A 23,565-nucleotide genomic window follows, 5' to 3' on the forward strand; every position below is an offset into this window, starting at 1 on the left:
ACACGTGAAACATATAATTTTAACGATTGAAACATATATATATATATATATATATATATATATATATATATATATATGATCATGTGAGATCTTGTTATAGAGATTTAATTGTAACGAATATAACGGTGCAATCAAATCGTAAATCGGATAAATAGTACGGGAGAAAATGTTATTTGAAAATCAAGTTTGTAGCTATTTATTTGCATGTTGTATACTGTGACATCATCAAAATCTATGTAGATATGTAACGAAGCCGCGCGCGTCCGACGATAGCTTCTTGCATCGGACGCTCGGTGCAAAGCATTTGCGTGGTTTTCGTCTACTTGGTATGCCTGGTTAGAAAAAAAAAAGAAAGTAATGGAGAGCCAGCTTTTCAGGGCCTTCTTCTTCCTCTTTCCTTCTGCTTCTCTTCGGTCCCTCTCTGTCTGCCCTGTGCGAGGCATCCAGATTCCAGAGCGTACGATGAGCCGTGCAGCACAACGGACCCGAGCACTAGCTTGAGCTCTGCCTGCACCAATGAGTTCCACCGGCTCATTCTTCAGCGAGGCTCCATTCAGATGCTAGCACCAACAAGCTCAAGAGAAAGATTTTTTTTTTTTGGGGGGGGGGGGGGGGGGGGGGGAGCTCAGCACGGGTTAATCTTTGCAACGGCTGCGTGGGTTATTTTGCAACTATGGCGTCACGCAAGGAGGAATTCAGTGCTGCTTTGCTGCTTTTTTCTGCTCGATCTTCCACCAGCACAGTGGCCGGCGAGCACGAGACTCCTCCACAAGATCGAGGGCATGGCCGCCACTAGGACAGAAACCAACATAGGTACTGGTTAAAAGCCAGTAATAGGTGTCAATTTTCAAGCTGACACTAATTTATTGGCATCTATACCTAGGGGTTCTGAAACCAGCACATACAGAAATGATAGGTATTAGTTCTTACCCCACAACCGACATATATAGTATTCAATGAGATAATAAAAAAAAGGCCCAATGGAGCCAACAACGAAGTGCTTGGCGAGGTGGGGGAGGAGTGTGACGGCCTCCACCACCACCTCCTTTTAGGCTTCCGGCTGCCACCTCGCTCTCTGCGCCAGCTTTCTCCGCCACCATCGCTGGATTTGGAGGAGAAGGGGGGAGGCGGATGCAGAAGAAGGGCCACCTCCACCACCATCGCCACCGCTATCGGCTGGCAGATCTGGAGGAGGAGAAGGGGGAAGACGAATGCAGAGAGAGGGCCACCTCCACCACCACCACTGTTGCCGCCACCACCCTTGGCCACCGCCAACGTGCTTGGCCACCACCACCACGTGGAGGACTCCTCGTCCCACCCGCCGCTGTTATCCTTGCCCTTGGCCACCGCCGTGGACACCTTGCTAGAAGAGAAGAAGGAGAAGAGAAGGACGGAAAGGGACAGCGCTATGTTACTCTCTGGAAAAAGGAAGGGAGCGAGAGCGCTAAGATGTGGATAAAACGATAGGGTCGGGCTGCGGGGGCGGGTGGAAAATGATCCCTCTCCTTGGCTTGGCTCGGCTCGGTTTCATATAGGTGCTGTTTTTTAAGAAAAATAACACCTATAATATATTATAGATGTTGGTTTGGGGCTGGAACCGACAGCTATATTTCTCTCCGTATAGATACCGGTTTTTTCTAAATTATTATCACCTATTCTTAAAATATAGGTGATGGTTTTAGATTAAGAACCGACACATATAGTATATATAGTGGTGTTCTTTTCTTCTGAAGATGAAGATGAATATTAAGTTTTTTACGCAAAACGAGGTGGTATTAACGTATGATTGATTGAGTTTTAATTATTACAAACTTGAAAAATAAATTAATATGATATTTTAGAGCAACTTTTATATAGAAAGTTTTCGCACGAAACGTACCGTTTATCAGTTTGAAAAGCGTGCCACGAAAATCTTAATCTTCATCCAACTCTCTCTTGTTGGAGAAAAGAACCAACAAGAGGTCCTTCCATCAACTTCGTGATCAGGTCCTTCCAGGAACCCGGTGCAGCTAAGAGCAAGGATGGTAGTAGAGCTCACTTCATACTATTAGTCCATTTTAAAGCCAACATATATAATAGATTAGTTATAAGGTCGGCTACAATTTTTCTTTTCCTCTCTCTATCTCTCACTTATATATTTAATGTATTGTCTTGGAGTTTGTGTTAAACTAGCTCTTGCATGAGAGCCATTACACTCTTGATTTTTTTTATTACCTCTCTCATCCACGTAAACTTATAGTGCTTATAACTCACTATTATACTATTATACTTGCTCTAATTGTGTTCGTCCTCCTGGGGAAGCTTCGAAGGGTGTGTTGTCGTACGACTCGTACGTGGTGCCTCTGGCGGCCATTCGTGGATCGGCTGCCGGGGTCGTCGGTGACGTTCGAGTGCGTGGAGACGGCGCAGGCATGGCGATTTTTCTGCTTTGAGATCGAGCTCATGCCGATTCTGCTTTGACGCCCCCGACCTGCGCTTCACACGGACGGAGCAGTTCTGGTACAAGTTCGCCAACGAGAATCTACCGGGTTTTTTTTTTACGACGACTAACACCAGATGGTGCGGTGATTCTTAATAGGCATTAGCTAGGAAAGAAAAAAAACCACCACCATGCACCACGAAGACTAGATCAAAATCACTATGTAGGAGCCACGTTGACAAAACCGCCCTCCAAAATTATCGATAGGGTTAAATTGTAGCCGTTTTAATAGTTGGGGATCGAGATATCCGGTATAGGATACAAATCAGATTCTATTACTAGTTAAGGGAATCAATATGAACTTATTGCCTTATAAATATCACCTGGAGGCATCCCACACCAGCCCAACCCACTAGCTAACCTTGGCCTCGTCTTGATGGGCCCAATTCTGGCATACAAATGGGTGGGCCTGAATTTCGGCCTAAACAAACAAACAAGACCTTAGCTCTCGTGCTTTACTCTCTTATTATTGTTTGCGTGTCTAAGAAATGAGTCTAATCATTTCTAAATGCGTTAGCATTTCCATTTTCTGATTTTGGATTTCCTCTATGTCACATGTTTGCTGCGTAGTAAGGGGAAAATATAGGGTGGAAACTACATATGTAGTAGGAATCTGAAAACTATCGTTGGATCAAATGAACGTCTGATATTCGTCCACATTATCAGGAGTAAAAATTTTACTCATACGTGGACGAATATTGAACATCCATTTTACGATCTAATGGTAGTTTTCAGGTTTCCACTATACATGTGGTTTGCACTACATCTTTTCCCGCGTTGTGAGTTTCAAACACATTTTACTTTTCTTATCAACCACCGCATCCCTCCTACCGAGTACTGGTTTTTATGAGAACAGAGAGGAAGGGCCTCATATTTTTGCTTATGCTTATGCTTATCAGCCAAATTTGAATTTTCAATGTTACATTTGGAGCTGATTTTGAGGGTTTTTTTTTTCATCGAAGCTTATTTTTCAGCATTTTCTTTTGGATCGCTAAGAACACATTGTCAATGTTATGGATACCACATACCTTATAGTAGTTGACTAAATCTTGGCAGGATCCACCACATACCATGTCTTATACGGAAACAACCTTCGGATATAGGAGGAGTTCCGCATAAGGAATGATGAATAGAGTTCTACATGGAAACGACAAGGACTACTCGGATTGTATCTATATTGGTTTCCCTAGTTCTACTTGAACAAGGGGATACCTATGGGTATAAATATAAGGCCCCCTAGGAGGAGATGGGACATGGAACAATAGATCAAGACACAAGATCAACATACAAGCCAACATGCGCCAAGACAAGACGCCGGATATCGACTTCAGAGATAAGCATAGCTACAAATATAAAAATTTTATTCACAAATTATTTTTCGCTTGCAAATGTGCCGCTTGGCTTATTCTGCGAATAAGCGAAATGATGGGTCCGGAAGTCTTCCTCCCATTTCCACCCAACAGAAATGTACCGGCCTACGGAGTAAGAGTAGGAGTACTAGTACTGTAGCAGATCCGACAAATACAGTTTCTCCTCCAACATCAACAGTTCAAGACAAGAGAACACACTCTTCTCAAATACCCCTAGCAAAGCAAACATCATGTACTACTCCATGATGACCTGAGACGGCACACACCATTTCTTCTTCCTAAGCTGTGTCCTGTGACGCCCATGCGTGCCATCATCGAATCATCACGCCGTCGGCATGCTGCTGTGTTGTCCTCCTGTTCAAGCCATGTCGCGCCCATGTAGGTATGGCTCCTCACCTTCTCCAAAAGTGTGCATTCGGTTAGCCAAGATTGTATTTCTTTCAAAGTTTTTCTAGGTGTTTCGTACTAGCTACTAAGTGCTAACCATGTTCGCCGCGATTTTGAGCTTGTCCATGATTTCTTGCAATCAGGGACAAGATGCTACCATTGGTTCATTAGATTTGTGCCTTAGAATTGCTCATTTTCCTTTAATAGGATTGAAATCCTGGTGGGTTTTCAATAGGATTTTAGTGAGGTCGAGAATTTCTCTTTGAGCTTATGTATGCTTCTTTAGTTCTACCACTTTCATGAATGTACAATTTGCTAATTTGAAAGTAATATGCAACCCATTTCTTGATTTGATCAGCATCTACGACTAATTAAGACTGTTACAAATCACTCGATTCCTATGCTCTTCTGCACAAGGAAAGAAGCACACACACACAGAGAAACAAACATCGGAAAGCATATACAGCTTGCAATGCAACGCCGGAATCAATGGCGTCGACGACGATCGATCCCCTCATCAGACGACCTCGCTCGCCGTGCTCCCCTGACGCCGGTACATCATCGCGTCGCCGCCGCTGCCTCCGCGGTCTGCGGCAGCGGCGCTGAACGTGAGCCACCCTCTGGCCTTGCAGAGGTCCATGAGGTAGTACACCGCGACGCCGGCGGCGGTGAAGACGGCGCTGATGGCGTACACCTTCCACCCGGCGATGGCCATGACGAAGACGAGGAACGCCGAGGGGACGGCGCAGAGGGCGGCGGCGGCGGGCAGGCCCCGGAGCGGCACGGCGTAGGGCCTGGGCATGGCGGGGAGCCTGGCACGGAGGCGGACGAAGGCGGCGAACTCGAGCAGCATGCCGAGGCTGTAGAGGAAGTTGGCGGAGGCGACGATGGTGTCGAAGCTGGTGAACGACATGGCGAGGGTGATGGCGGCGGTGGCGAGGATGCCGACCCAGGGCGTGTCGAACACCGGCGCCCGGAGCGCGAAGGCGCGCGGGAGGAGGCCCAGGTCCGCCATGCCGAGGAGCTGGAACGCGGCGCTGCTCAGCGTCGCCGAGTAGAGGCCGATGGTGGAGAGCACGGCGCCCACCTCGATCCAGTACTTGAGCCAACCCCCGGCGATCATGCCTGCGTACGTGTTCATGCGTTTGCAGAGAAAGTGATCAATCAAAATGATCAACCATCCACAGTAGTGCAATGCAGATGCAGAGATCGTTAAATTAATACGCCGCGTAAATCGATTGTTGTGTGAAGCTTGGAAAATACTCACTCCTCCTCATCACAATATAATATTTTACTGACAATTAGTTTGATGTAAATTAAATTTTACTTGTTGACAACGGTATTATTGGATTCGGGATTGACATTTGAATATACTTTCTTATAGCTATGACTCTGTTCCTATAGACAGTGTAGTAATTCCTCCGTACCAAAATATTGACGCTTTAGGATTTAAATTTTGTCAAAAAGCTTTGTCACTTAAAAGTACCTTTTGTTACATTAGTTACCTCTAATTGAAATTTTTCTCTATCCTACTCTGAACTACCGACACACTCCCCATCATACATCATTTAATAGGGGGCGCTATGGTCATTTCCTTTTAAGCATTAATCTTTACTAAATAATCTAAAACAATAGATATTTTGAAATAGAGGTAGTACATGCGAAAAAAAATATTAGTTTTGGAGACTATTGTCAAGTTTGATCAGGCCTTAAATTCTGAGAAAGAGGGAGGTATAAGGTAATTATGCGTCGTTACAATCTACTATTTATGTTGTATTCTTTGTTGTATTCTTTTTATGGAACATGCAGCGCGTAATTAATTTCATCTGTGCAGCTGAAGAATGGTAGAAATGTTGGGCATCATTATCATTGTCCAAATGGAACACCAAATTAAGATAATACAGTAAGATATATGAATTAATTTATAGGATTTGACTAGCTCTAAACAGGAGTATATGTCATTGACACTGACACATAATCTTTTGTACTGTTCTTGGAGAGGTAGCTGTACTGACAGTACTGTAAAGATATTGCCATATTGTTCTAAGGGGAATTGACTTTATAGAGATTTTCTTCGACGACAATAATATCATCATCTAATTGTTCCTTTCTGCCTAATTGCTTGGTCTCCTCTTTCCCACGTTGTTAACTTGCCATGGCTCATGACAATCACAACAACACTAAAAAAAGATTGATTTCCCCGCAAAAAGAAAAAAAATCTTTTTTGTTTTCCATGGTCCACACGTTCGATGGAATCGTGTACCAATGTCAATGGAAAAGAGCAAAAAGTAATAAATAAATCAATCAATCAAGAATCTCGGCGTGGCGCGCGTGCTAGGTGTTTGTGATTATGCAAGAACGTGATCTGATTACTGGATTCGATTCGATGGCGTTGTTGGTGATCGGAAGAATTTACCTGCGGCGTCGGCGAAGAAGCCGTTGCCCCAGTCCTCGGGCGCCGCGTCGATGGCGCCCGTGGCGGCCAAGAGCGGCAGCAGGTAGCCGAGCGTGGTCATGGCGACGGCGGAGAGCAGCGCCCGCGGGAACGTCCTCCCGGGCCGCTCCACCTCGCCGGCCATGGTGCTCGCGCTGTCCCAGTAGTTGAGGTTCCAGAAGAGCGTGTTGAAGAAGAGCTTCCAGTCCTTGTCCGCCGCCGTGGCGCGCCACCGGCGCGGCCGGATCTTGGGGAGCGCGGCGCCGAACATGAGCGCGAACGGGGACAGCGACGCGACGCCGAGCGCCACGGCGGTCCACCCGACGATGCTGAGGCCCGTGTAGTTGAGCACCGAGATCGCGACGTTGAAGGCGACGATGGCGGCGACGCGGGCGCCGCCGCCCGACACGGCCGGGGCGACGCGCGCGACGTAGTCGGCGCACAGCGCCGGGAACGCGGCGCCGTTGATCGCGCCGGAGACGTACTTCCACGTGCCCATGAGCGAACCGGCGAAGGGCCCGAACGCGCGGTCCGCCCAGAGCACGAACCCGCCGTTCCCGGGCATCGCCGTGGCGAGCTCGGCGGTGACGAGCGACTCCGGGACGGCCCAGATGAAGGGGAAGACGAGGAAGCCGAGCAGCGCGAACAGGGGCCCCGCCGACTGCACCGCCGGCTCCGCGCCGTACGGCCCGCCGGCGACCTCGAAGAAGATCAAGAATATCAGCGGCACCAGCGACAGCTTGTTCCCCGGCGCCCTCCCATGCCCGCCGCCGGCCGCCGGCGCCGCCACGGCGACGCCATCGACGGCGGCGGCGTTCTTGGGCGGCGCGGTGGCGCTGGCGTCGGCGAGGCGGTGGGCTTCCTCGGCCGCCATGGATCGATCTCGGCGGCGACTATCCGGGGCGGGATTCGAGTTCCCCGGAGTCGTGGAGGAGGTTGGTGAGGCGAGGTGAAGGAGGGGTTGGTCGCCTCGGCCGCCATTGCCGGGATTATGTATGAGTGGGCAGTGATTGCTAGTAGTCAACTAGTCATGTGTTTGGTGCGTGCAAACTGCTTTAGTTCGAATTTTATATGAAAATGGTGCAGCAATCTATCGAATTGGTCACATTTCAAATGTGCGAGTAATTTTTGTCTCTCGCTCTGTCACTTTGTACCAAAATAAAAATTGAGTGTTTCAATCCAACTTTTAAACTTTTCAAATGTATCGTTGGTATCTGAAGCTTTCGACATTGCCTTTCTATATGAACATGGTAATGAAAATTAGAATTTTGCTATGTTTTGGCTGTTGTGCGAGACAAATATGATTGTAGGAAAGATATTTTGGACCGATATGCTTTTATCACTCCTGTAGTCAAACCGAAGAAAAGGGAAAGGAGAAACACTATTTGCGTTCAGTTCGACGTTTCGCTTTTTTTGTGATTGATCCAATATAAAAGGAAAGTTTTCCTTGGGCTAGATCCGATATGACAAATAAAAAAGTAACATACCCCCGCTCTCAAAAACAAGTTGCTTGAAATACGAACATTCAAAAAGAGTTAATTTTAACCATAAAAACCATTCAAAATATCTTTTTGGGTATATGAAAATGATATATTCAACTTTATCCTAACAAGAGCTTTCATAATATTACACTTATGCAAAAAAATAAGAACAAACTAAATAACTTTTTTATGATAATGATTATACTGAACTAGGTAGTCAAAATTCTAAAATGGGTCTCGAGAAGTTCAAAATGACTTGTTATTTTTAAGACGGGATATTCTCTTTTATTTGATTTGACCAGATTAATCACTTCCAATTATAGCCAACTGGGATGACTATATCACTATAATATGCTCCATCCATCTTAAAAAAAAAAAGGACTATGAGAGGATATGACACAATATAGTATAATAACTCTGAACCTCTATATACTATATTGTTTCACATCTTTTTGCAGGTTGCCCTTTTTAGATGGAGGGAGTAGATCGCAAGGATAACTATTTCCTCCATCCCAAAATAACATATTCTAAGATAATACAAATTTGTTGTTTTAGATAGATCACATTCTATCTTAAGTTGAATTATTTTGGAACAGAAAGAGTACCCTCTCCATCTTATAAAAAATAGGTTTGTAGATATGTTTGTTCTTTTTAACTTAGTAGTAACTGCTCCCTCCATACTTATATTCCCTCCATCCCTAAATATAAGTGATTTTGGTTGAATGTGACACATCTGGATATGAAACATGTCACATCCAACCAAAATCACTTATATTTAGAGATGTCACATCCAACCAAAATCACTTATATTTAGAGATGGAGGGAGCGTATAGTAATAGACTCTAGAGTGACTAAGAGCATGAGCATGTGCTGATATCTCCGGAAGCTATGAAGATTCTAAAAAGAAATAGGCCACGCATATCGCTAGCAGCCTATCATTTGGCCACTGATTTTTATATTCATCTCTCGTGCTTTCAAAATCGATGTTGCGTATAAAATAAGGGGGTGTTTAGATACGGGATGTAAAGTTTTGTCGTGTCACATCGGGTATTATATATGATGTCGCATGGGGTGTTCGGACACTAATAAAAAAACTAATTACAAAATCCGTCAGTAAATAGCGAGACGAATTTATTAAGCCTAATTAATCCATCATTAGCAAATATTTACTGTAGCATCACATTGTCAAATCATGAAGCAATTAGGCTTAAAAGATTCGTCTCGCAAATTAGCTACAATCTGCGCAATTAGTTATTTTTTAGCATATATTTAATACTTCATGTAGGTGTTCAAACGTTCAATGTGACAGGGTATAAAATTTTTGTGTGGGAACTTAGGCCATCAGCAACGCGTGCCCCTAGAGAGTAGCCTCGCAAATGACATCCAACTTCCGTCGTCGGGTCGTCCCCTAGGAGGGAGGCGCGAGCGTGACCCCTACACGAGGGACGGGTGGCTCTGGGCTCCTCAGCTCACTTTTCCTGAGCTACTCCATCAGGGGTACACAATGGGGCGACCCGGTGCCCTGTCCCCCACCTCCTTCCCCTATGCTTCCCCTTCTTGCCCCTCACCGGCGGCGTGGCAACGAGAGAGAGAAGAGAGAGAGGCGATGGCGAAGACGGATCCGCATCGCCCACTACAGCACCGGATCTAGTGCCCCCAACCGGCGACGGTGCAAGGCAGAGGATGCTGGGAAGGACGGCGATGGGCAGCGACGTGAGAGAGGGAGAGAGAGGGGCGGCGGTGGAAGCCGGCGACGAGAGAGGCGGCCCTCCTCGTCATCCTCGCGGCCGCCGGCGACGGGAGAGGCGAGCGGCGGCGGCGAGAGGGAAAGGCGAGGATGGTGGCGAAGAAAAAGAGAAGAGGGGGTGGGAGAGAGAGAGAGATTAGGGGTAGGGTAGTAAAAATAAATATGGGGCTTTGTGTATTGGGATACCTATTATGGGTTGGAGTGTCTCCATTAAGTTACTTCAGATTTTGAGGAGCCCATCTAGGGGTATCCTACATTGCGAGCTGAGTTTTCCTACGAGTGTCTTCAGCTAGTGAGGATATTTTAGGAGTAGCTTAAACATGGCCTAAAAATATTGTGACTCTTTTATATTTCTTAGCAGATATATTATCTTTGCCGAATATTTCAGAGAAAGAAAGGCATGTAGAAACATTGCTGCCTGCATGTTCAGACTTTTCGTTGAATGCTGCAGCATGCAAGCAAAGTATCATCCCAAAGCATCCATATTCATAGTAAAAAAAAGATGTTTTTTTAACAGGGGGAATTAGTATTTCTTACGAAATTATAGCAAAGTTCCTAAAGTAACTTGATGCTGCATAATAACGCAAACCTAATGGGTCTAATCAGCTTGTTACAGCTCCATTTCAACCTATGTTAACGCTGTGACATGTACTTATGTTTTAACTGTGAATCTGTCGTTGTTGATGCCTTCGTCATTTTGCAATAATTTAGACATCTCGTTGAAAATCTTCATGCAGTGCTTCCATCAAGTTGCTTTCGATTTGAGTTGAAATATTTGGCGGTAACCTCTTTTATCTACCAGGCTTTCTTTGACTTGTCCTACAGCCCCTACTAGTACTTGCAAAATGAGCAAGCGTCAAGTGGACTAACACCTCTGATACAGCCATACAGATACGTCAGCTGCCTGATTATTCTGACCAGCAACGAGACATTTATAAACCAGTTGCTGCAATTAGATTCGTTAAGTTGCAGATAAGTCAAAATTCAAGAGCCATACAGCTGCAGATGCCTGATAATTGCAAGAAAAAAAACGGTTTCTCGATAAAATAACAGTGGAACTTCGTCAGTTCATTCCTCTTCAAAATACCACGCATGACTATAACGTTTTAACACTGGCACACACCAGTTGGATTTACAAACAAATATTGATAATAACAAAAAAAAAACTTTTGCATAACATACTGTTGGTCGGATTTGCCAGATACAAGCTGACTACCTAGTGCCAACCAACATATTGTCAAAATGCAAGTATTACGGGCATTCTAATGACAATACATATTATGGATTATCGTGGACACGTTTCCTAATCTCCTAAACAGTTTTTTTTTCAAAAAAAAAACATTCTTCATCAACATTTCTTAGAAAAAAATAAAATCAACTTATCAAATTTCTGATAGTCAACTCATTCATTTGTATCCTCAAATAATTGTCATAAACTTAGTTTCATCTGTTGTCTATCAGCTAGAACAGGCCTGGAATAGTTTTATAGAGAAATCTGAAAGTGCAAGAATTAGAGTAAAACTCACTTCACAAGTATACTACTAGTGTATTAACATTGGTCGCATAAAATGTGGAAACTGCTACCCAGAAACGTGCCATAAGCATTGGACTGCATGATCTAAAACTAAAAGATTTGTCCCCACAAAAATACAACGACAATCAATCAAGCAAGATAACTTCACTGCCTTGGATCATCACTTCTATGTTGCACGGGTTTATGCATTGCTATTGTCTCAGATGGACCACTGCAGTCTGTTTAACAGGGTTCAGGCTGGTGTTCTCTGTTACTTTTATATTTTTTTTATGCGTTAATTTAGATTCTCCCAAGGGATGTCTTCTCCAATAAGCTATTGAAGAGCCTTCAGACCCTTGAGTGTATAGGTGGCTAGCTAGTTAATAAAACAAGAATCTATGTACGTTCCTCTTCGTTTTGTAATCATGATTTATTAGTTTGGCCATCTAACCGAACGTCCACACATCTGGCCTGTTGCTTCGTAGTGATAGTTGTTTCTTCAAAAAAAAAAAACCCCCACATAATCGTAAGCCAAACTTTGGTATTGATATGGTCATAAGTAAGTGCGCTTTTCATGGAAAGGTGAGAAGGCGGCACTTGTTTCTGAAGGCCAAAAAAGGGCAAATGCAACAGCTAATAGAAAGTTCAGTGTATACCTTTGCCCTTTTCAGTCACAGAACCTGACATGATAATCAGTCTTTGGGCGCATCTAGCAGGCAAAAATGACTCATGCTTCAAGCCTAAAGAAAAAACATATAACCATAGGAAGTACAAGGCATTAGTGTTAGAAATATAAAATATTATGAATGTGTTATCACAAATCACAACAACATTGGTTCTAAACTTACCATAATCAGCAGTAACCAACTGCAGATGAAGTATTTGGTTAGAGCAGTGAGGCCAGGCCAAGAACAAAAAAATAGAACCTTGTCTTTTGAACCATGAAAACAACATACTTTGCAAGCAAGGAAACAAAAATTGGTGTCGTCTTTGCATTTTACATCTATTTAAGTTGGTCTAGGAAACTGAAAAGAAATGTTCCTCAACTATGCTAACATCTGTCCCTTGCAGGAAATTTACGCCTGGTAAGCATAAAAAGAGAAATCACACAATTTTATGCCTAAATGTTCTGAGTCAGAATTATAGAAGCTTCTTTCTCTCAAAGAAGTTCTTCAGATGCCACAACTGCAACCCCGCCACTGACAGGCAGATAGCTAGTGAGAAGAAACCAAGCCAAGCCATCCTTGAGTTTGTTCTCCTGTTCAGTTCCTGCATCTCCTCCTCCCTAGAGAAATGAAACACGGATAATAATGATTTAAGAGATCATATTGAATTTCACAAAGAAATGTTTTATCATTGCAAGCCATACCTTGCGCGAAGATAAAACATTTCTTCATGGATAGAGTTGATAGTATCCTCCAGCTTCTTGAGCTCAACCTCCATCATCTGCCACATATCAAAAGATAAATGTGTGAACAAAAGATATATTTCTGCAAATACTACAATATGGAGGTGATTTTGCATGTCCACATTAACATATTAGTTTACAATGTGTAATACTGCTGATAATGAGTTGCATGATAAGACCCATTGTGATGCTACAGTCACCAGTTAGAGAGAGAAGGGAGGGGATATGATTGAACAATTAAGTGAACGATATGATAGTGTACAGTTGTAGTAAGCGGTACTACCCATGCTACTGTGCTAATGAACATAATAATCAGTAGCATATTTGACAGCCTCTTAAGGTTTACAACCCACAATTCATGGATTCCAATCCTGGTAAACCAAAGTGGAAAATCCACTTAAATAACATATGAACATGCTCTAGTGTGAACTAACATGTATTGCTTAACCTCACAATTAATTAGGAAATGGATAGAAAACATGATTTGTCATTGGTGCAACATGAATTGTGAAGAGGCCTACTTGGTGGGAGCAATACCTTTCTAAAAAAATTACCAGTTCCTTCTTGATTTTGAAGCAATATGCCAAAGGCAAACCATTTTTATGCAGTCACTACGTCATTAGCGCTTTGAAGAAAGGAGTAACCTTTCAAGCTTCATACATGGGAGTTGAACTATGGGTGTAAATTATATCTACCTAGGGTGATGGGTTCTTTCACAACCCTACCTAGCCCTTAAATATTTTTAGGTAAAAAAATAGAAATTCAGATCACCCCATTTTAGGCCTGGCCCTCAAATTTTATAGGCTAAAAAGTTGGGCCCTTTGCCAAAGTTTATCGTAAATTATAAACCCAATTGACCACTGGGTATGACATAGCTGTCCTCTTTTTGGCATCTATCAACGACAAAGTCAATACAACCATGACGAACTCTCCTTGGCCACTACTGCTGCTGCCTCATATAGGGCATACAGGCATCAACGATGCCAAAGGGGCTAATGTGGGGAGGGACCAGAACAAGGAGATGTGGCCAGGGATGTGAGGTATGGACTATGAAGTGCTGCAGAGCGCTGAGGGATGAATGAGGTGCTACGGGAGGGAGCGGTGCAGGGAGGTGGCAGCACGAGGGGAGAATTCTGTTATTGGTCTAGCACCCTAGCCTATCTAATCAACAATGACTTGTGTTCACCAAAATTAGCAAGTATAAATCATGCCTTCTCTCTGTGTTAGGGTTATCAAGATTATGCGCCATATCACCAATAAAGCATACGTTAATATGCATAAAGTGAAAGACGAAGTTTTATAAGGTAAGTACATTCAATAAGGAGAAGAAGCCACTAGGGCTGCAAGTGGGTCCACCCATGCTTACCTATTGACCCACTATCCAACTAAAACTGCACTTTTCTTGATTGCTAGTCCATATGTATAAATTCATAAACCAAATGAACTGAAGTGGAAATTTTAGCAAAATTAGGTCACTAAACTGAGTACTGATTTATGTTCAAGCACCTCCACAGACAAAATTGAAAAAGGAACAGCCATGTTTGATCAAGGTAAACAACAAGTCCTTAAGGGGTGATACCCAAAGAAAAATACTGGTTAACTCATATTTGGTTCAGAAAAGAAACACCAAATTTTCTAGCCTCTGGCACAGAAATGCAATAAAATGCCCCCTGGATGAGTATACCAATCCTGTTGGAAAAGAGGATTAATTGTAACAACCTAACAACAAATCAATCGATAAAAGGTACAAAAGAAATCATTATAAGAAGCATGCAGCTCCAAACCAGAGAATCTACTTAACCAAATGTCAAGACAAAACATGCCAAACCCCTTACATGCATCAAGCATGTATAAAAACACATAAATTACAAAATTATTTGACACAACCAAATCGTGCATCCAACTAGATCAGAGCATAAGAAAGTCTCCATCTACTAAGAACCCCCCCAGGCATTCGGCATTGCAATCTATAGATGTTAATCTGGCACGCAATGCAATGCACACCTGCTTAATCAAATCCAAGCTAGAATCACAAAGGTGACGTTAAGGAGCATTCAGCCAAACCCACATAGTGTCTCCACTCCACTATGAGCTGCTGCGAATTTGTTCTTCCTATTCTATATAGTAAGCCCACAATCGCTCAATGCCTCAATCCATCTGTCATAATATCTAACAAATTATCCGAAAGAACACTTGGAACAAGGTAAGAGTTTATTCTTCCTAATTCTGGTTTAGTAAGCCCTCGATCGCTCAATGCCTCAACCCATGGATCACAATATTTAACAATTTTTTCAAAAAAAAAAAAACTAATTCTGCCGTGTAGTATTGATTGATCCTAACAGATTGGAACAAAGTAAGCAAAAAGAGTTTGGGGGATCCCAGATTGGGGGGAGAGAGAGAGAGAGAGAGGCACTCACATCGACCTGGCCCTTCTTGGCGACGTTGGTCCAGTCCCTGGCGGAGACGCCGCTGCGCCAGTCGAACTCGAAGCCGACGGTGGCGGTGGGGCGGTGGTCGGGCGCCCAGAAGCAGGCGAGGTAGTCCCCGGCCTCGGACGCCGTGAAGGCGAAGTTGCCCGACTGCACGTTCTCCGAGTAGTGCAGGCTGTTGCCGTAGGGTGACGTGACCCGCAATGAGACGCGGTGGGACTCCGGGAGCAGCGGCTGCGCCGACGACGACGACGAGGAGGAGGAGGAGGTGGAGCCGCCCCCCTCGGGCACCACGACGTGGTACTTGCCCACCGCCATGGCGCCCACCTTGATGTCGTCGGAGATGCACTTGGTGTGGCCCGACTGCAGGTCGAACCGCAGTGCGGCGGCGGGAGAGAGGGAGAGGGAGAGGAAGCCGGCGAGGAAGAGGAGGAGGAGGAGGTGGTGGAGGGATCGCGCGGCCATGGCGGAGGCGGGGAGAGATCGGAGAGGGCGACGCGGCGTTCGCCTGTTTCGTTGTTCCAGGAGACGAGGAGGCGAGGCGTGTCCAGGCAACGGAACGGAACGGAGTCTATTTTACCTCCTTCTTACCTTCTCGGTTTGTGTAACTATCTACTCGTACAAATTATTAACAACTAGACGTACAAGTAAAGATCGAAAATGATTCACCCCGGGTGACCGGCGCGGGGGTGCCGGATTGGGCGCTCCCCCTGCCCGCGCCCTCCCCCTACGTGACCACCTCGTGGGCCCACCTACTTCTCCCTCCCATTTTTTCACAAAAAAAATGTTTCACCTAGTGTATTCATAATTTTAGTGTGTATATAGATCTAATGTTGCATTGAATTAAAATATTCTTTTGCAAAAAAAAACCCACATATTTTAGAAACTCTCTGTTAAGGGAATTTAGTTTATTTTTTGTTCCATCAAAAATGTTTCACCTAGTGTACTTACAATGTTTCACTATATATAGATCTAATGTTGCAGTGAACGAAATATTCTATTGCAACGAAAAATCCACATATTTTGGAAACCCCCTATTAAGGGAATTTGGTTTATTTTTTGTTCCACCGAAAAATGTTTCACCTAGTGCACTCACAATGTTTCACTATATATAGATCTAATGTTACAGTGAAATGAAACATTCTTTCGCTATTTGCTGAAACATTGTTTTTATATAAGGTGAAACAACACCCGATTTAAACGAGTAAAACATTTTCAATCTACTTAGTAAAACAATTCCAATATATCATGCAACATTTAAAAATAATTCAATAATAAGCTATTTTTTTCGTCGGAATATATCCATGTGTGGTCTTGTTTTGAAGATTTAACTGCAACGAAATTAATGGTGCAATCGGATCATGATTTGGATAAGTAATTTAAGAGAAAAACCAGTTTAAAATAGTTTTTGCACGTAAATCGGGGACTGACGTCAGCGCCCGATTTTTCTCAAATTCGATCGGGCGACCGATCCGAATGAGCGTCCAGTAAAGATATATACGACCATGGATCAATTACGATGAAGAGTATGTCTTTTTTGCAATGCAGCCGTTTGTAACCGTTAATTAAATTAAGTCGTACGGTGAGTCAGACAGCTGGGTTGTATGCATAGCAATTTCCTTTTATTTTTATATTCCTCTAGTTTTACTTTGGTTCTCCACTTTGTTAGATATGAGAGGTTATTGATGGATTGAAATAATCTGCCTACAAAGTAAGTGTGCCTTTGTCACTGATATGTGAGTTCATGGATCACCAAGCTCACATGTTGGTAACAAAGTCACGTGACTTGTAGAGGAGCATCATCCGACACCATACGATACGTTGATATGGGACACTACGTTTTTAGAAAACATGGATATGGTAAAAAAGAAAATCAGTATTACTTCGAATTGGAAAAACTACTGCTAGTAGTGCCCAAGGAGGGAACTGGATTTCTTTCTACGATCAAAGTAAAGTCCTTGGCAAGCTAACATTTTTCAATTACAATTGGCAAGACTAAAGATGTGTTTTAAGCCCGAGTAATTAAATCCCATCGAGAACCTTGCAAACATCACCCGACACTCTTGTTATCAATGTTATGGAAGACAGAATATGGCTATCGGGCAAAAAGGATATACATCTTTCTCGAATAGAGCATTGATGGTTAATCGAAAATATACGGAATTTGGCGTGACAGATTTTATTTATTTGAAACTCAGACAAAACAATTGGATTATACTCCACATCTTGTTTTCCAGAGACTAGACAGAATGTTTATGTTGTTCTTAGGTGAAAGCCAAATCAGCACTGCTATACATACGATATTTTTTTACGATGACATAACGCTTCTCTCCTATCGAACATTAACGGTTAGAAGGTATGGATCCACATGGAAAAAGATTACTCTCCCATAGTGAGCCCATGTCCAAGGCCCAAACTCATCATGTCTAGGCCTGCCATCTCGTAAGCATCCTGATACAGCGAACCGAAGTAATTTTCTTCATAACCAATCTATATACATCATATCTTTATCATATCTTTCTGGTTTCATAATTATTAACGTTTAAATTAGAACATGTTCTTTAAAATATATCTTTGACTATATTTTTATATAACATTTACCATAAAAACAAATCTATATATGTTGTAAACTAAATATTTTTTTAAGTTATTGATAGTTAAAGTTATAAATATTTAACCTTAACCTTATCTAAAACGTAAAGAATCATATAATCAGAAGGAGTTGTTGTACTTCGGCACTCAACATTTAATTTATCATGTGGCGAATTGATCAACTAAGAAAATGGCATGTTTTGCAAAGCAAAAATTCATATTAAAATATTATAAGAGGGCATTTTGTATATGTTTGGCAACTGTTTTTTCTCTTTTATACCAGCATTATATGGTCTTGGACATTAAATAGGAAAGAAAATAAAATGGAAAGTCATATTTACGACATAAGCTAAGAGGCAAAGAAAGAAGATGAGTCTAGATATGAGATATGGGCTTGAGGGTCCATGAGCTCTACGCTCCTGACCCCTGTCGTACATTTTGTTCGTACTAAGATTGTACGTAAAATATCGTATTCATAGCATTTCCTGAACCAAATTGCTCGTGTACCACTGCCACATGCCGTTGCTCTAGACCTACACTTGCATTAACATTACATTCAATAAGCTGATTAATCGAAGAAGACCCATCTTAAAAGAATGCATTATTCTGCCTTCCACGTCCTTCCTTCAAGTGTAGCAAAGCTGTAAACCACCGATGTCTTGGCTCAAATAACAACACTCAATGGTTTAACAGTGAGTTTTTTATGGCGTCTTTTTATTTCCTTTGGTCCAATATGATGGGCATTTGACTACAAAGTTTTGGCACGGGCTGAATGTTACCGTTGCCAAAATACAGGAAATAATCCGTACAATATAGCTATGGAGCATTGTATACAAGCAATCACATCCAATTTTTACGCTATCAATCTGTTTAACAAAATTTAACTGTGGTAACCAAAAATCCAAACCATACCATACTGGAGGCCTTCATTTGGAAAGGAGAGAAAATGAAGCCATTAGGATCAATGGAAATTTCTGGAGTCCTACATTTCCTTTGTCACGGACACAATGCTACAAATTTTCAGCATACATCCACTTACGGTCAGAATACTCACCACAAATCGCATGGACATCTACAAGCGGCAACCTTATGCGGGAGCCAATAACCAAGCGTAGTTCAGCATCATATGATATCAAGCCCCAGCATCCTTTCACCCTTGCAATGGAGATTGGGCTTTGTTCTCATTGAATCCATACATCCCATACCCATAGTGATCTATGTCAGCAATAGCAAGGCTCAAACCGTAATAAAACTACTGGTATAATGCATCCCAACGGTATGCAAAGCAACTTCTCTGTTCCGACTACCAACAGGACAACAGGCAAGCAAAAGTACACAACACAACGGTGGATTTTCAGCATTTCAAAAATAATTCTGAACATAGCCATTTTGAGAGGAAAAAACAGAGACACAAACTTAATTGGAACTAAAGACTAGATAATGGGAACTAATGAAGAAACTTATTCGCAATTCTCAGCTGGAATATCAAAGTTCTCCACGTGATGCAGAGGCAAACAAGATCAGATAGATGAACTCTCATGATGAGGATGCAATCAGGTGCTTAGATCTTGTCAAGCGCCTGAACAACGTCATTCTTCAAATCCTCAAAATCCTCCACTCCAATGCTGAACCTGATCAAGTTGTCCTTGATTCCATAGATTTCTCTCTGCTCCTTTGAATCCCTGTAATGATTCATAACTCAGCAACATGTTCTTTTTGATTGATTGATTATCTGAATGTGACAAAATATGCACAGTCCATACCAGTAAGACATGATGGCAGGCTGATCAATAATGCTCTCACAGCCCCCAAATGATGGGGCATGATAGGGTATCTTAACAGAATCAATAAATCTCCTAGTAGCATCAAAGTCTCCAGCAACCTGCACAGACAAGGTATTTTAGAAATTTAAATGGGTGGTGTTATATCCACAGGTGAGATGAGAACAGTATATTCAATTAAAGAGAAGAAATTACCTCAAAACTAACGACACCACCAAAGCCAGTCATCTGACTCTTGGCAATGTGATGTTCTGGGTGACTTGGCAGACCAGGATAGTAGACACGTGCAATCTAAGGATAGGAAATAAGAGACTCAGAAAAAACAACACAACAAAAAGAACTACTCGTAGCTTCATAGCTTGTACAACAAATGAAAAGTGCAGAGTTTGCAAACCTTTGGATGTTCCTCTAAAAATTGGGCCATCCGCATTGCAGTATTATTCTGACATTGTACACGGAGATGCAGTGTCTTCATGCCTCGAAGAATCAAGTAGGCAGCATTCTGGTATCATAATGGCATGAAAAGTTAAGAGACAAGAGACCAGAATATTCATCAACAGTATAACATACAGAAATAGAATGCAAAGACATTCACAACTTCAATTCAAATCGCTTTCAGACATTCACAGCTGCAGATCATCTATTATAGTGTGTTATCTATCTCTGTACAATTGACGATTTTAATTACAGAATTACCTAACAAGGGCTATCACTACCTCTAGTCAATGCAAACGAGAGAGATATTTTACCAGCCCAAACTCACCGGATTTAGAACACCACCAACTACATGGTGATAGATGCGGACTTTGGAAACTAGCTCATCTCTGCCACTGATGCAGCCTCCAATAACCTAAAAAACAAAATATTCTTGTCAAGGCAATCTATATGTGTAATGAGTACAGGAAGTTTGGTCCAAACACTTACATCATTGTGCCCAGCAATGTACTTTGTTGCTGAATGGATAACTAAGTCAGCACCTAGAGTTAGTGCCTTCTGATTGATTGGGGATGCAAAGGTACTATCAATACAAAGCAATGCTCCCTTGCTATGGCACATTTTTGAGACAAGATCAATGTCGATGCATCTCAGAAATGGATTAGTAGGAGTCTCAGTGAAGAATAGGGATACCTGAGTAGAGGTCACGGACAAATTTTTGGTTAATAAATAGGCATATGATAGCATTAGAGGAGAAGGAAATAGTACAAAGATCACACTCACATTATTATTATCCAGTGCATTTTGGAGAGCATCCATGTCAGCAGGTCTAATAACGGTCATCTGGACACAAAATTGTGTCATAAGATAAGCAACAAATTGTAAACATTTATGTATAAACAAATGAAACAAAGATCATAGGCATATTCCAAACACCGTATTCTGCAGAACATAAATATTTAATGTGCACTTCCAAGATCCTGGAAATTTGAAAGCAACTATGAAATCATTATACATTTTTGGCTTCTACAAATTGATGGAAAGCCAATCTCAAATAGTAACTGCAGAATCAAGTGTGTGCACACGCACGCACGCAAAAAGTACCGGTATAATTATAAATGCCTCTATCTGGCTCTCACAGGAATCTGTACAGATTACTAAAGTAGCAATGATTGAGTGGTGGTGGACAAAAGAACGCGAGTTATGTTGGATTAGTTTATTATACAACATAAATTGAACTTAGAAAGATGACAGGTAATTGCTGTGCCAATTAACACAGGAAATAGTAGCCTCCATGTCCAAATATAATATTTTAAGTAGATCATAAAATTTAAAATTTGTAAGCCTTCTGCTACTATAGAACAATGACAAGTCACATCAACTACAAGAAAAACTCCATTGAAAGTTACATATGCATTACTGCAAACAAGAATAATAAGCTCAGATTACCGTAATTCCCCTCTTAGGTAGTTCAGTCTCCATGTAAATTCTCGTCTTGCGGTAACAATCAGTGGTGGTCACAACGTGCCCACCTGCTGGAACAAGCGCGCTGAGCATAGCCACACTTGCATACATCCCGGATGCCACAAAGACAGTGGACTCGGCTTTCTCCAGTGCACTGAAACATCGAAGTAGAGCAATCAAAATCCCATCCACTAAAACCAACACAGCATCAAGCATTCCCACTTCCAATTAGCAGAACCATTCATTTCAAGAAGAAAATATTACACCAGCAACAAAGGGGAAACATCAAAAAGGCAGAAGGGAAACATCACCTCATCTTCTTCTCCAATGCCTCAGTGGTCGGGTTACCATACCTCCCATACTCGAAGCTAGCATGCCTCCCCTCCTGAGAGAAGAGGAAATTTTTAACATTTGCAAAAAGGGCATCTACCAAATCGATTTGTAGGAGTAATTGCAACCCCCCAACTATTTACGAAAGATCGCCAATCATTTCTAACCTTGAAGTCAATGAGCTCCTGCGAGTTGTTGAACCAGTAGGCCGAGGTGTTCACTACTGGCGTGGTGATCGCGTCTGTGGCGATCCTTCTGCCCAGCCTCTCGCCTTCGATAGGTATATCAAAAGCACGAAATGGATCAGAAAAAAACCGAAGCAGCGGGGGGAAGGCGATAGATCTGAGAGGGGATTGATCGTGATTACCCGCGTGGACGGCGAGGCTGGCGTCTGAACCGAGCAGGGCCTGCTCGGCCAATGCGGCGGCGGACGGCTGGCCGAGCTTGGCGTTGGGGATGGCGCCAACCTCGGCCCTGGCCTCCGCCGCCGCGGAGGCGGCGGCGGCGGCGGCGGGCGTGGCGGCGGCGCGGGAGGAGGCGCCGCGACGGCCGCCGGCGCCGCCGCCGGGGAGGGAGGCGGGGCGCGCGGGGTCGGACCAGGCGGCGGCGACGATCTGCGCGACGCCGATGTTGCTGCAGTTGCGGCGGGCCTTGGTGCTGAGCTGGCGGACGAAGTTTGGCGGGAAGCGGAGGATGGTGGCGGAGGGGAGCGCGGCGGCCGGGTCGGCTGCCAGGAACGCCGGGGACGGGAGGGAGGAGACGGTGGCCATGGCGAGGAGGAGGAGGAGGGCTAGGGTTTGGGCGGGCGGCGCGGCGGGTCGCGGCGGCTTCAAGGGGGGGGATCCAAGGGGTGTGGGTGGCGCTCGTGTGACCTTTCGAAATGCGGTGCGGGCTTATTTGTAGTGGGGTGGGTGAGAGGCCTCCGTGGCTAGGTGCACCCGAGGGGGAGAACGGATTTTTTTTTTCAACTCTGAGCATGAGCAGGACCCTATCCCGTCGAAGTCACGTGACTTTGTCACTGACATATGGTGTGGCCCTGATGAAGACACCATGCATTTAACTGCAGAGAATCTCAAGTCATGTCAGCTACATTCGGTGTTAAGGTAACTTTGGGCCTGTTTGGCTGCCCTAGTTGTGGCTGCGGCGCAGCCGGCACGAACAGTTTCGCACTCACTGTACGCAACCCCAGCCGCAGCAGTTGGCCTACCGAACAGGCCCTTTGTTACTTTTAGATTTCAACGTTTAACTGCCTACTACTCCATATAAAAAAAGTTGATTATCATATCTAAGAGCGGAAAATAGTTACATGTTCCTTCGACATCAGCGGAGCGAGAGAAACACTATTGTTTACCGTGCAGGTGTTTCCTAAGCCTGCTAAACGGTGTGTTATAAGTTGTTTTTAAAAATTATATTGATCCATTTTTCACATTTAAAACAGTTAATACTAAATTAATCATACGCTAATGACTAATCTCATTTTGTGTATCTTCTCTTTTCCTCTTCTCTCAAACACATCTATGTTTGGTTACTGCTATAATTTGCCAAACATTTCAGGTTTTTTAGAGCTTAGGTTCTGACAATGCATGGTTTGTAACTCTGAATATCACATGGCTTACTCCTTCTTTTTCCAAACATAGTAGTAAGAACTTGTGGACACACCTGACCTTAGCTGAACATCTGATGTGTTGGCGATTGGTGTTGCGAAATGTAGTATT

The 23,565-nt window shown here is 43.3% G+C and overlaps 3 protein-coding genes across 4 annotated transcripts; all 3 read right to left on the reverse strand.

Annotated features, from left to right (window-relative positions):
• Positions 1 to 4,439: 4,439 nt before the first annotated feature.
• LOC127765419 (probable polyamine transporter At3g13620) lies at positions 4,440 to 7,736 on the reverse strand. The gene is made up of 2 exons (XM_052290323.1): positions 6,653 to 7,736; positions 4,440 to 5,361 (listed from the first exon to the last, which is right to left on the reverse strand). The coding sequence occupies exons 1-2, from the start codon at positions 7,542 to 7,544 to the stop codon at positions 4,754 to 4,756; spliced, it is 1,500 nt and encodes a 499-aa protein (XP_052146283.1). The 5' UTR covers positions 7,545 to 7,736; the 3' UTR covers positions 4,440 to 4,753.
• A 2,573-nt stretch (positions 7,737 to 10,309) lies between these two features.
• On the reverse strand, positions 10,310 to 15,823 carry LOC127765748 (transmembrane emp24 domain-containing protein p24delta9-like). Of its 2 annotated transcripts, XR_008016155.1 has the most exons (4): positions 15,237 to 15,823; positions 12,781 to 12,857; positions 12,260 to 12,696; positions 10,310 to 12,151 (listed from the first exon to the last, which is right to left on the reverse strand). XR_008016155.1 is itself a non-coding variant. In XM_052290695.1 (3 exons), the coding sequence occupies exons 1-3, from the start codon at positions 15,711 to 15,713 to the stop codon at positions 12,552 to 12,554; spliced, it is 699 nt and encodes a 232-aa protein (XP_052146655.1). In that variant the 5' UTR covers positions 15,714 to 15,823; the 3' UTR covers positions 10,310 to 12,551. The 2 variants fall into 2 exon arrangements, 1 of the variants encoding a protein (XP_052146655.1); XM_052290695.1 differs by having other exon boundaries at positions 10,310 to 12,696.
• Positions 15,824 to 19,172: 3,349 nt separating this feature from the next.
• LOC127767510 (cystathionine gamma-synthase 1, chloroplastic) lies at positions 19,173 to 22,722 on the reverse strand. The gene is made up of 11 exons (XM_052292862.1): positions 22,218 to 22,722; positions 22,018 to 22,121; positions 21,832 to 21,905; positions 21,506 to 21,674; positions 20,840 to 20,899; positions 20,546 to 20,749; positions 20,385 to 20,471; positions 20,016 to 20,123; positions 19,817 to 19,912; positions 19,604 to 19,722; positions 19,173 to 19,522 (listed from the first exon to the last, which is right to left on the reverse strand). The coding sequence occupies exons 1-11, from the start codon at positions 22,618 to 22,620 to the stop codon at positions 19,402 to 19,404; spliced, it is 1,545 nt and encodes a 514-aa protein (XP_052148822.1). The 5' UTR covers positions 22,621 to 22,722; the 3' UTR covers positions 19,173 to 19,401.
• Between the last annotated feature and the right edge of the window lie 843 nt (positions 22,723 to 23,565).

The sequence above is a fragment of the Oryza glaberrima genome, chromosome 3, assembly GCF_000147395.1.
Source record: "Oryza glaberrima chromosome 3, OglaRS2, whole genome shotgun sequence".
NCBI classification, from domain to species: domain Eukaryota; kingdom Viridiplantae; phylum Streptophyta; class Magnoliopsida; order Poales; family Poaceae; genus Oryza; species Oryza glaberrima.

Bases quoted from the DNA above. Each gene is read 5' to 3' on its own strand.
- LOC127767510 (XM_052292862.1), bottom strand. From the start codon at position 22,620: ATGGCCACCGTCTCCTCCCTCCCGTCCCCGGCGTTCCTGGCAGCCGAC. The intron at 21,675-21,831 runs GTGATGTTTCCC...TCGATGTTTCAG, and splicing joins GCATTGGAGAAGAAGATGAG to TGCACTGGAGAAAGCCGAGT. The intron at 20,124-20,384 runs GTGAGTTTGGGC...TTATGATACCAG, and splicing joins TTGGTGGTGTTCTAAATCCG to AATGCTGCCTACTTGATTCT.
- LOC127765419 (XM_052290323.1), bottom strand. From the start codon at position 7,544: ATGGCGGCCGAGGAAGCCCACCGCCTCGCCGACGCCAGCGCCACCGCG. The intron at 5,362-6,652 runs GTAAATTCTTCC...ACACGTACGCAG, and splicing joins CTTCTTCGCCGACGCCGCAG to GCATGATCGCCGGGGGTTGG.
- LOC127765748 (XM_052290695.1), bottom strand. From the start codon at position 15,713: ATGGCCGCGCGATCCCTCCACCACCTCCTCCTCCTCCTCTTCCTCGCC. The intron at 12,858-15,236 runs GTGAGTGCCTCT...GATATGTGGCAG, and splicing joins CCAAGAAGGGCCAGGTCGAT to ATGATGGAGGTTGAGCTCAA. The intron at 12,697-12,780 runs GTATGGCTTGCA...TCATTTCTCTAG, and splicing joins ATGTTTTATCTTCGCGCAAG to GGAGGAGGAGATGCAGGAAC.